This window comes from Neolamprologus multifasciatus, chromosome 2 (assembly GCF_963576455.1).
Source record: "Neolamprologus multifasciatus chromosome 2, fNeoMul1.2, whole genome shotgun sequence".
In the NCBI taxonomy this organism is placed as follows: domain Eukaryota; kingdom Metazoa; phylum Chordata; class Actinopteri; order Cichliformes; family Cichlidae; genus Neolamprologus; species Neolamprologus multifasciatus.
In genome coordinates, this window is record NC_140440.1 from 28,671,102 (window position 1) to 28,683,993 (window position 12,892).

Sequence of the window (12,892 nt, forward strand, 5' to 3'; positions counted from 1 at the left end):
ACTAAAGTGGTGGCTGTTGATGTGGACTCTGGACAGAACGCCTGGCTCTCCTATAAACTGCAGAAAGCCACAGACAGGGCGCTGTTTGAAGTGGGCTTACAGAATGGAGAAATCAGAACTATCCGCCAAGTCACTGATAAAGATGCTGTCAAACAAAGACTGACTGTTATAGTGGAGGACAACGGGCAGCCCTCTCGTTCAGCTACAGTCATCGTTAACGTGGCGGTGGCGGACAGCTTCCCTGAAGTGCTGTCGGAGTTCACCGAGTTGACACACGACAAGGAGTACAATGACAACCTGACTTTTTACTTAGTCTTAGCTCTGGCTGTAGTTTCCTTCCTCTTCATCACGTGTTTAGTGGTTATTATATCAGTCAAAATCTACAGGTGGAGACAGTCTCGCATCCTGTATCACTCCAACCTGCCTGTCATTCCATATTATCCACCACGTTACTCAGACACTTTGGGGACAGGGACTCTGCCACATGTGTACAATTACGAGGTGTGCAGGACGACTGACTCCAGAAAGAGTGACTGTAAGTTCGGCAGAGCTGGTAGTCAGAACGTGCTTATAATGGACCCCAGTTCTACAGGAACGATGCAGCGGATACAGAGTGAAAAGAGCATCCTGGATGAACCAGACTCTCCTCTGGAGGTTGGTTATTTTAGTTTCATTTCCGTAGCAAATGCAGGCCCGTTTTAATATGTAATGTGGTTGTGATTCTTTTTCGGTTTTCAGTCAGAACCATGAATAGAGATTACCTTTGTAACTTATTTCGTAGATTTAAGCAAAGGAGATTTTCGTTTTCATTTAATTTGTTTGTTGTTGGGGTTTTTTGTTTTCTTGTTGTTGTTGTTTTGTTTGTTTGTTTGTTTTTAAGGTCCAGCCTTTATATTGTTTCTAGTTCTCGGTATTGATTGTAATTTCAGGTATACAGAGTTTTATTGATGGAAACATATTATTCTCGCCTATTCCCACTCTAGGTTCAAAACATCTTTCAGTATTTGAAAACATTCTCATTTCTATCTCAATCACCTGTTCAAAATAGGCTCGCTCATTGCTCTTTCTTATTTAATGGAGATGGATTTCCTCATTCTAAGTTTTGTTTATCGTATGAAAATCAGTCATTATACAGCAATTTCATTTCTACCTAAACATTACTCTTCAGTTTTCATGAGTAATTCTTATGTATTTTTTACTTTGAACTCAGAGGGACGCTGTTGACCAGGATGTATCAGTTCGTCGCTGATGTGTAGTAGTACCTCCCATCATCTCCTTCTATTTTCTCGAGAAGCACAGCGGAGAGATTCAATAAAAAACCGTTTGTGGGAAAGTAACCGAACGCAGATAAATAAACCTTGGGCTTTCTGTTACGGATTTCTGTTCAGTTAACGTGAATCGGGACAGAGGGTTTACATGCGGATATTTTGATGATGGCAGGAATAACAGCGAGACGGCAAGTACTATTGTTCATTTCGGTCCTCTCCCTCAGTGCAGCTGTCGGACAGGTCAGCTACTCTATTCCTGAGGAAATGGCGAAAGGCTCTTTCGTTGGTAACATAGCTCAGGATTTAGGTTTAGACACCCAAAGACTGAAATCCGGCAGGGCTCGGGTTTTTACTCGAGACAACACAGCTTACATCGAGCTAAACAGCGAAAGGGGAATTCTCCTACTTAAAGAAAGGATAGACAGAGAGGCGCTGTGTGGACAAATGACGCCTTGCGCTTTACATTTTCAGATTTTATTAGAAAATCCGATGGAATTTTATAGTGTCACTGTTGAAATCACAGATATAAATGACAATCCTCCGACTTTCATCACGAACGAGGCACATTTTAATATAAGCGAATCTGCGCTGAGTGGCACAGCATTCGTTTTAGATCGGGCGACCGATCTTGATGTAGGCGAAAATAGTTTAAAAGCATATGCTCTTACACCAAGTGATATATTTTCTCTGAAAATAAATAATCAGGGACAGGGTAGTAAAAACGTGGAGATGGTTCTGAATGCACCGCTCGACAGAGAGAAAAATGAACACCTACGTTTGGTTCTGACGGCGGTGGATGGTGGCGAGCCGCGGATGACGGGAACGATGCAGATTCACATTAATGTTTTAGACGCTAATGACAATGCTCCCGTTTTTACACAGCCCGTTTATAAAGCATTTATAAAGGAAAATGCACCAGTCGGAACTGTTGTAGGGACAGTTACTGCAACTGATGCAGATGACGGGTCTAATGGCAGAATAACGTATTCAATTTCAGCTATGCTAGATCATGCCTATGGTATTTTTGAAATCAATAAAAGAAGCGGTGAGGTCACTTTGATTGGAAAGGTTGATTATGAGAAAACCAAAACTTTTCAGATTAATATTCGAGCGAGTGATGACGGAGGTTTAAGTGGTTCATGCAAATTAATAGCTGATGTAATAGACACGAATGACAACCGCCCCGATATTCATATCATGTCTAAATCAAATGTTATATCAGAAGATGCGAAGCCTAACACCGTTGTAACAATGATAAATGTAGAAGATGCAGATTCCTCTGAAAATGGAAAAGTACAATGCGACATCAATGAAAGTAATAGTTTCATATTGAAGTCAGTTTCAGAAAAATTCTATAGTTTGATGACAGACAGTGATTTAGACAGAGAGAGAGCCTCTGAGTATAACATCACTGTGACCTGCTCTGATGAGGGAGTGCCCTCCCTCTCCAGCAGCGTCACTCTCACATTACAGATCTCAGACGTTAATGATAACGCACCTGTCTTTGAGAGGAGCTCATATGAGGCCTACATTGTAGAAAACAATACACCAAGTCTCTCTATATTCACAGTCAAAGCCACAGACGCTGACTGGAACCAGAATGCCCGTGTTTCTTACATACTGGAGGACTCCTCCGTTAACGGAGTGCCAGTCTCCTCATATGTGTCCGTTAGTGCTGATAGTGGAGTCATCCATGCAGTGCGCTCTTTTGACTACGAGCAGATCAAAGACTTCAACTTCCGCGTAAGAGCGCAGGATGGAGGCTCTCCTCCACTCAGCAGCAACGTGACTGTGAAAATAATGATCCAAGACCAGAACGACAACCCCCCTCAGGTTCTGTACCCAGTCCAGACTGGTGGTTCTCTGGTGGCTGAAATGGTGCCTCGTTCAGCAGATGTGGGCTATCTGGTGACGAAAGTGGTGGCTGTTGATGTGGACTCTGGACAGAATGCCTGGCTCTCCTATAAACTGCAGAAAGCCACAGACAGGGCGCTGTTTGAAGTGGGCTTACAGAATGGAGAAATCAGAACTATCCGCCAAGTCACTGATAAAGATGCTGTCAAACAAAGACTGACTGTTATAGTGGAGGACAACGGGCAGCCCTCTCGTTCAGCTACAGTTATTGTTAACGTGGCGGTGGCGGACAGCTTCCCTGAAGTGCTGTCGGAGTTCACTGAGTTGACACTCGACAAGGAGTACAATGACAACCTGACTTTTTACTTAGTCTTGGCTCTGGCTGTAGTTTCCTTCCTCTTCATCACGTGTTTGGTGGTTATTATATCAGTCAAAATCTACAGGTGGAAACAGTCTCGCATCCTGTATCACTCCAACCTGCCTGTCATTCCGTATTATCCACCACGTTACTCAGACACTTTGGGGACAGGGACTCTGCCACATGTTTACAATTACGAGGTGTGCAGGACGACTGACTCCAGAAAAAGTGACTGTAAGTTCGGCAGAGCTGGTAGTCAGAACGTGCTGGTAATGGACCCCAGTTCTACAGGAACGATGCAGCGGATACAGAGTGAAAAGAGCATCCTGGATGAACCAGACTCTCCTCTAGAGGTTAGAATTTACCAACCGTTCAAAATTAATATCAATGAATCAATGCTTGTCATCTTATTTTCAGCACCTCGGATAGCGACATTATCTTTTTTTTTCATAGTAAAAGTAACTTACAGTTCATAATTGAACTGATTATTTCATGCAATCAATACAGCTCGAGGAATTCACGTCACACAATCTTGTAATTCAGATATCTGTGTTACTTTGAGTAAAATTTTTGAACCGTAAACTCTTCGAATGTTTCCCACATGGTAAATGTTTAGTTTTCATGTTTAGTATATGTATGTTATTTCAGTTTGAACATTTAAAATGCAATGATAGTTCATGAACTCAAAGTGCCGCTGTTGCCCAGTCCGTTTCAATTTTAACGGGGACTCTTGTACCTCCCATCATGCCTTTATTTTAGAGAGAGAAAGAGGGAGAAGCAACCCTCATTGTCTACAGTTTACTGGACACAGGACGTCGTGTCTCTTTTATGTTTTGGGAATATGATTGAAAATCAGCTTTAACCTCTTCATTTGGGATTAAAAATCAATCGCATCCATACGTGGTTGTCATCGGGATATCTTCAGGGGGAACAATGGGAGGGCAAGTACTGTTGTTTTTATCGGTCCTCTCTCTCAGCTCGGTGCTCGGACAGGTCAGCTACTCGATTCCTGAAGAAATGTCGAAAGGCTCTCTAGTTGGAAACATGGCAAAAGATTTCGGCTTAGATGTTAGACGATTAAAATCGGGTAAAGCTCGTATTTTTTCTCCAGACACCGATGAATATTTTGAGCTGAATAACGATAGAGGAGTCCTCCTCATCAAGAATAGGATCGACAGAGAGGCGCTCTGTGGGCAAACAACGCCTTGCGCTTTGCATTTTCAAATTATACTAGAAAATCCAATGGAATTTTACAGTGTGACAGTTGAGATAACAGATATTAACGATAACCCGCCGTCCTTTGAAAAGAATGACGTCAAATTTAAAATTAGCGAATCCGCCGTCCGTGGGGCTAAATTCATTTTAGATCGTGCCGTCGACCCTGATGTAGGCTTAAATGGACTGCAAACCTATAAACTTGAACCGTCAGGGAATTTTGTGGTTAAATTGCATGATCAGGCAGATGGAACGAATAACGTTGAAATGATCTTAGACAAACCTCTTGACAGAGAAAAACATGAACACTTGTCTCTTATACTGACGGCGCTGGATGGGGGAGAGCCGCAGATGACAGGAACAATGCAGATTCTAATCACTGTTTTAGACGTAAATGACAATGCTCCTGTCTTTACGCAGTCAATTTATGAAGCTTCGATAAGAGAAAATTTGGCAGTCGGAACTACTGTAATGCGAGTTACAGCAACAGATGCGGATCATGGATCTAACGGTAGAATAACTTATTCAATTTCCAGTATATTAGACAATGCCCGTGGTTTATTTGAAGTAAACGGTGAAAGTGGTGAAATTCGGCTTATAGGAAATGTTGACTATGAAAAAGCTCGAACATTTCAGATAAACATTCGTGCAAGTGATGACGGAGGACTAGTTGACTCGTGTAAAGTGAAGATTGACGTGATTGATATGAATGACAATAAACCTGATATTCATATCATGTCTAAATCCAATGTAATAACAGAAGACGCAAAGCCCGGTACTACGGTCACAATGATTCATGCTAAGGATGCAGATTCAGGTGACAATGGAAAGGTCCAGTGCACAATTAATGAAAATATTCCTTTTGTGATGAAGTCTACAACCAGTGATTTCTATAGTTTGATGACAGACAGTGATTTAGACAGAGAGAGAGCTTCTGACTATAACATCACTGTGACCTGCTCTGATGAGGGAGTGCCCGCCCTCTCCAGCAGTGTCACTCTCACCTTACAGATCTCAGACGTTAATGATAACGCACCTGTCTTTGAGAGGAGCTCATATGAGGCCTACATTGTAGAAAACAATACACCTGGTCTCTCTATATTCACGGTCAAAGCCACAGACGCTGACTGGAACCAGAATGCCCGTGTTTCTTACATACTGGAGGACTCCTCCGTTAACGGAGTGCCAGTCTCCTCATATGTGTCCGTTAGTGCTGATAGTGGAGTCATCCATGCAGTGCGCTCTTTTGACTACGAGCAGATCAAAGATTTCCACTTCCGCGTAAAAGCGCAGGATGGAGGCTCTCCTCCACTCAGCAGCAACGTGACTGTGAAAATAAGGATCCAGGACCAGAACGACAACCCCCCTCAGGTTCTGTACCCAGTCCAGACTGGTGGCTCTCTGGTGGCTGAAATGGTGCCTCGTTCAGCAGATGTGGGCTATCTGGTGACTAAAGTGGTGGCTGTTGATGTGGACTCTGGACAGAATGCCTGGCTCTCCTATAAACTGCAGAAAGCCACAGACAGGGCGCTGTTTGAAGTGGGCTTACAGAATGGAGAAATCAGAACTATCCGCCAAGTCACTGATAAAGATGCTGTCAAACAAAGATTGGCTGTTATAGTGGAGGACAACGGGCAGCCATCTCGTTCAGCTACAGTCATCGTTAACGTGGCGGTGGCGGACAGCTTCCCTGAAGTGCTGTCGGAGTTCACTGAGTTGATACACGACAAGGAGTACAATGACAACCTGACTTTTTACTTAGTCTTGGCTCTGGCTGTAGTTTCCTTCCTCTTCATCACATGTTTAGTGGTTATTATATCAGTCAAAATCTACAGGTGGAAACAGTCTCGCATCCTGTATCACTCCAACCTGCCTGTCATTCCATATTATCCACCACGTTACTCAGACACTTTGGGCACAGGGACTCTGCCACATGTGTACAATTACGAGGTGTGCAGGACGACTGACTCCAGAAAGAGTGACTGTAAGTTCGGCAGAGCTGGTAGTCAGAACGTGCTGATAATGGACCCCAGTTCTACAGGAACGATGCCGCGGATACAGAGTGAAAAGAGCATCCTGGATGAACCAGACTCTCCTCTGGAGGTTAGAATTATTACAATCCTTTATATAATGTCCAGTACCTTGGACAGAGACACAACATCCATCTATCTATCTATCTATCTATCTATCTATCTATCTATCTATCTATCTATCTATCTATCTATCTATCTATCTATCTATCTATCTATCTATCTATCTATCTATCTATCTATCTATCTATCTATCTATCTATCTATCTATCTATCTATCTATCTATCTATCTATCTATCTATCTATCTATCTATCTATCTATCCTGCTATTTCTGCATTTCCCTTTTATGTCCCTAAGTGCCGCTGTTGGTTAGTATCAGTAAAATCAGAGCTTTTTTTCTAGTCGAGGTCCTCCCTCGCCATTCTGTTGCTTTATTCGGAGCTAGACTGACAAACCACACACCCCGTACTCAGTTGTTAACTTGTGACCAAATATTTGGTCCGTTTTCCCACCGTGTTTTTTCTCTTTGCTTCATTCAGATATTGTGAACAATTTCGTCACTATGGGTGTTTTTTGTTATTTCGCCGAAAAGAAAATTGTTTCATTGTTGCCGCTGCTTGTCTGCATCTGCGTCGCAGAAATGGCTGTCGGTCAGGTCCGTTATTCTATACCAGAGGAGATGGCGACGGGCTCTGTTGTCGGGAATATAATTCAAGATCTAGGTTTGGATATTAAGCGATTGAAATCTGGGCGTGCTAGGATATTTACCGAGGACGACAGTGAGTACATTGGTCTGAATTCAGAAAAAGGGACTTTAGTAGTGGCTAAAAGGATAGACAGGGAAGAATTATGCAAGCAAGTGTCTCCGTGTTCTCTTCATTTCCAAATAATCCTTGAAAATCCAATGGAGCTACACAGAATCGATGTAGAGATTTTAGATATCAATGACAACGCTCCGTATTTTTCCAAGAAGGAATACAATTTTCAGGTTATTGAATCTGCATCACCGGGGGCTCGTTATTCCTTAGAGAGTGCCAGTGACCCCGATGTAGCAATGAACACCATTCAAACGTACAAACTGAACCCTTCAGATAATTTCAAACTGAACGTTGTATCTCTTCCCGATGGTACAAAATATATTGAAATGGTTCTTCACACATCGCTTGATAGAGAAAAACAAGAAGAGCATAAATTAACTCTGACAGCATTTGATGGAGGTAATCCTCAAAAATCGGGTTCAGTCAAAATAAACGTCATTGTTCTGGATGCTAACGACAATGCGCCAGTATTCAGCCAGTCCGTTTACAGGGTTACCGTTCCTGAAAACGCACCGAAGGGCGCCGTTATTTTAAGAGTCAGTGCCTCTGATAATGATAAGGGAACAAATGAAGAGATAACATTTTCGTTCTCACAGCATACCAGCAGTGCATCTTCCCTGTTTATTATAGACCCCCACAGCGGAGAAATAAGTGTAACTGGTGTTTTAGATTATGAAAAAGCTAAACATTATGAAATAAACATTGAAGCCACGGACAAAGGGGGGCTTACAGACACAAGCAAGGTGCTAATTGAAGTGACCGACCTAAATGATAATGCCCCTATAATTAGCATCATTTCCCTCTCCAATGCAATACCAGAAGATTCCCCTCTAAATACCGTCATAGCAATGATCAATATTAAAGATTTAGACTCAGGTAAAAATAGTCATGTTAGGTGTTATATTAGCCAAGATTTGCCTTTCAAAATCAAGTCCTCCGCACCTAATTTCTATAGTCTGATATCTGACGATATTTTGGATCGTGAAACAGTACCAGAATATAATATAACTATTACAGCAGTAGATGAGGGTTCCCCGCCTTTTTCCACAAACAAGAGTATTCATTTAAGAATATCGGACGTAAATGACCACGCACCAACGTTCCCGCAACAGTTTTTGACCGCTTTCGTCAATGAAAATAATTCACCTGGTATGTCACTCCTCACCGTCAAAGCCAGCGACATGGACTATGGAAGCAATGCGCGCATTTCTTATTTTCTTGAGGATAGTCAGCTGAATGGGATGTCAGCTTCTGCTTATTTTTCAGTGAATGTAGAGCGGGGGGAGATAGCTGCTGTGCGCTCCTTCGACTATGAGCAAACAAAAGAGTTCCATATTCGCGTAAAAGCGCAGGATGGAGGTTCTCCTCCACTCAGCAGCAACGTGACTGTGAAAATAATGATCCAGGACCAGAACGACAACCCCCCTCAGGTTCTGTACCCAGTCCAGACAGGTGGTTCTCTGGTGGCTGAAATGGTGCCTCGTTCAGCAGATGTGGGCTATCTGGTGACTAAAGTGGTGGCTGTTGATGTGGACTCTGGACAGAATGCCTGGCTCTCCTATAAACTGCAGAAAGCCACAGACAGGGCGCTGTTTGAAGTGGGCTTACAGAATGGAGAAATCAGAACTATCCGCCAAGTCACTGATAAAGATGCTGTAAAGCAAAGACTGACTGTTATAGTGGAGGACAACGGGCAGCCCTCTCGTTCAGCTACAGTCATTGTTAACGTGGCGGTGGCGGACAGCTTCCCTGAAGTGCTGTCGGAGTTCACTGAGTTGACCCACGACAAGGAGTACAATGACAACCTGACTTTTTACTTGGTCTTGGCTCTGGCTGTAGTTTCCTTCCTCTTCATCACGTGTTTAGTGGTTATTATATCAGTCAGAATCTACAGGTGGAGACGCGAGAGGTTGTTTTATAAATCCAGCGGGAATCTTCCTGTTATTCCATATTATCCTCCCCTTTACGCAGACGTAAGCGGCACCGGTACGCTGAAGCAGGGGTTCAGTTATGAGGTCTATGGTACTACTGACTCTCGAATGAGTGATGTGAAGAACTCCCGACCCTTCAGCCAAAGCACTATGAGTATTGACCAAAGTGCTACCAGGACAGTTCAAAGGCATAAACCCGAGACAGAGAATATACCCACGGAGGTGAGATCATAAATTCCTGAAAGAAAAAAAAAAAAAGAAAAAAAAAAAATATATATATATATATATATATATATATATATATATATATATAGTAGTTAAGCTACTGATCAGTAATTATTTTTATTATCTCATACTGTATTTATATCATCAAGTCTACTCAGTTTCAGTCCTTACTGTTCCAAAAGTAGTCTGCAGGTATCTATCTAAGTTAAGACTATAGACAGTTGTTCAGGGGTATAAAAAATAAAAAAATGCAATAGGATGGTTCAGAAAATGTGAATTTAAAACTATACTGAATAAATTAGTTCATTAGTTCCCACCACAACTTACTATTTAGACATGCTTAACGGTGGATTTTTTTTTTTTAAAAATTGTTCACTGGTATAGTCTACAAGCCTAAACAGATACTTTTCAGTTGTTTTGAAAATGAATCAATATTTTTTGTTACTGCACATTCTCTGATGCTGATTCATGCTCAGTAGGGCATGAATCAGCAAGGGTGTACTTTTGTCTTTGCTTTATGACACTACAGTCATCTTATTAAATTAGTATTTCCATCTTGTTTTCATTGTTTCTTTATCATATTAATTATTTGTTAAATTTGTCATATAGTAGTGCTGGCAAATGTTTGCCTCATCTTGCAGTGACACTTGATGTTATGTGCTGACGAAACACATAACAATGTGCTTTCCATGTTGAGACCTCTTACTCTGAAAAATGCAAAAAGGAGTTATAATGTGCTGTATGGCTATCAGAGATAGTCTTCTTACTATCTTGCCATAGTAAAATAAAAATAATTCAGGGCTTCATCCCTGCTAAAGCTTTGCTACAGATTGCTCTCACAGAGAAAAACACAACCATGCAGTGGACTACTTTTCAGTGACCTAGTTCCCTTCATAGCAGTTTACAGCCGTGGGTTTTGGGCTGCACATTTTACAGCAGCAGTTGTGATTGCAATACAAAAGCCAGGGTGGAATTCCTCTTGAATATAACAAAGTTAGTTCATTCAATTCAATAAATATGATCAAAGAATGATACAGTGTTTTGGGGTTTAACTGTTTAAAATGTACTGCAGGTGTAAAGGGAACAGTCACAATTTATCCTAAGGAGGTTGAGAGGAGATGGAGAGAAAGAGAGAGGCAGGAGGGGGAAGGGAAGAAGCACGTGGTAACCGGCACAGTCTCATCATCCTCTGTGCAGCATTTGTGTTTGTGAAGCACAGCAGCCATTTTGGTCTGCAGCCCTCTTTGTCTGCTGTAAAAAGGTGAAAATAGAAAACTGAAACTATTATGTCAGGCAACATTTAAGTGCACTGTAAGTAACACAGACAGAGAGACTGAAGTATGTTTTGATCAAAAATAAATAGAAAACCAGCAAAACCATAAAGCTAGAGATAAATGTTGTATAACAAACAATTAGAGGCTGAATCTGACTGAACAACAAATGCAGTTACACAGGACAACTGAACTAAATTATATTGAAATCTAATTAATCTGTGATTAATTATTCAGTATCTTGTGAGCATTACATAGCAACTGAGTGGATTTTCTTCTTTCCACATGATCCTCTGTAAGTTTTTTTTTAATATGAAAGCTCTGTGCTGTTTTGGCACAAATAACCCTGTTGTTATTGCAGCGCCTGTCATGAGAAAAATAATAATTGCCTTTTCTTTTTTCCACATTTGGTGAAAATTAGACTTCACTTTAGATGTAGGGTCCATAGCGCTTCTTTTAAATATTATGGTTATTGCATGAGTGGTGACTTACTATTGGCATAACGTAATTAAAAATAATCCTTCAGCAGTTCTGTTTGTTTCATGTTCTCCACTTTTGAATGAAAGTCGTGAATCTTTATTGTCTGGTGTCTATAGTCTGTTTTGTTTTAAATATATATTGTTATTTATATATACTTATATCTTGAGGTCAGGGTTTGTGCATATAAAAATCCAAGTCCAAAAATCTCAAACCATGAGGTTAATTGTGTTAACCCACATACCCTCTGGAAGCAGTCTGCCATTATTATACGCCTACATCTGTGTCTGCTTTACCTGTTTTTAACTGTCTTTACTCCATTATGTCTTTCCTGTTTATGCTGGTGGCATTTTTTACTGAGTGCCATAAATTCTTTTGTCTCCTTAGGGGTCAAAGCTCACAGAAATTTCTTTGCAACCACTTAAATCATTCAACGAGTTTCATACCATTTACTAAATCCGTATGTTCTTTTATCCTTCTCCTTTTTAAGATCCCTCCCTTGAAGCTGCCATCAACCATTTTAGAACTTTCAAATCTACACAAACCCTCGGTTATTACTTTGTTAAACTTCCTACTAGCCACAAAACTTTAATCACATGCAGAAGCTCTTGGTTCCCACAGATCTAAGCTGTTTCTATGTGTCCTGACTTCCTTGCCAGGCTGTCTGGTGAGCAGCTGTGTGCTCATGTTTATGCCTCTGGGGGCTATCAACACATTGTGTGTTGTCTTTGAAGATGAGGATGTATATATTTAAGTCCCCTGTTGTATTTCTTTTACAGTATTGGCCAGATAGCTGAGATATTGGGGACTTATAAGTATGTCATAATATCCGTTGGGCAGACAGTGTAATATATTGAACATGATACTAACAGGGAAAAGATAAAAGCTACAGATCTCTCAAAAATAACGCTCTCAAACCCAGTGTGTCCTGTCCCTGTGGGAGAGTTCATTTATTGCTTCATGGAAGTATACACCTTTAAAATTTGCAGTATATGGGTAAGAAATTTGAGAAAATATATTAAAAAGCAAGCACACATAAAGTGTACATATATTTCTTTTAACCATTCAAATTTAATTATTAACTTAAGTTAAAGTGGTGTGAAATTGTAGCTGGACGCCACTCTTTATCAGTTATTCTGTCTACAGCACTCTTTCATTTTCCTCCTGATCTTTTTTTCTGCATCCCTCCCCTCCCCCTCTCCAGCTGCACCGCTCTGCTGCAGAGAGAGGAAAAAAAGACACACAGAGAAAGGGAGAGGAAGATTGCTCAATGTAGGACATTTTGTCCAGTCTATAAAAAGGAATAACAAACCATTGGGTGTCTTTTCATCTCTGTGTTTGGCTGCTATGTTTGTGACAAGAAGAAAAATCTCTTTTGTCCCACTTTTCTGCCAATTGCCAAGAGATTTGTTTGTACCCAGCAGTCTATAAATGTCTGCTTTA

General features: G+C 41.1%; 2 protein-coding genes across 16 annotated transcripts in view; both read left to right on the top strand.

Moving 5' to 3' along the window:
• The window catches only part of LOC146524648 (protocadherin beta-16-like), a 277,164-nt gene that overhangs the window by 258,396 nt on the left and 5,876 nt on the right, over window positions 1-12,892 (top strand). Inside the window, exon 1 of one of the 5 annotated variants that reach the window (XM_085174530.1) lies at window positions 703-3,833. The exons of 2 other annotated variants lie outside the window; for them this stretch is intronic. In XM_085174530.1, the coding sequence (XP_085030656.1) occupies window positions 1,431-3,833 (2,403 nt within the window). In that variant the 5' untranslated portion in view covers window positions 703-1,430. 2 more of the 5 variants (XM_085174539.1, XM_085174521.1) reach the window with 2 other exon arrangements.
• LOC146524650 (protocadherin gamma-C5-like) overlaps window positions 1-12,892 on the top strand; it is a 298,508-nt gene that overhangs the window by 232,781 nt on the left and 52,835 nt on the right. The gene's annotated exons all lie outside the window — the stretch shown is intronic.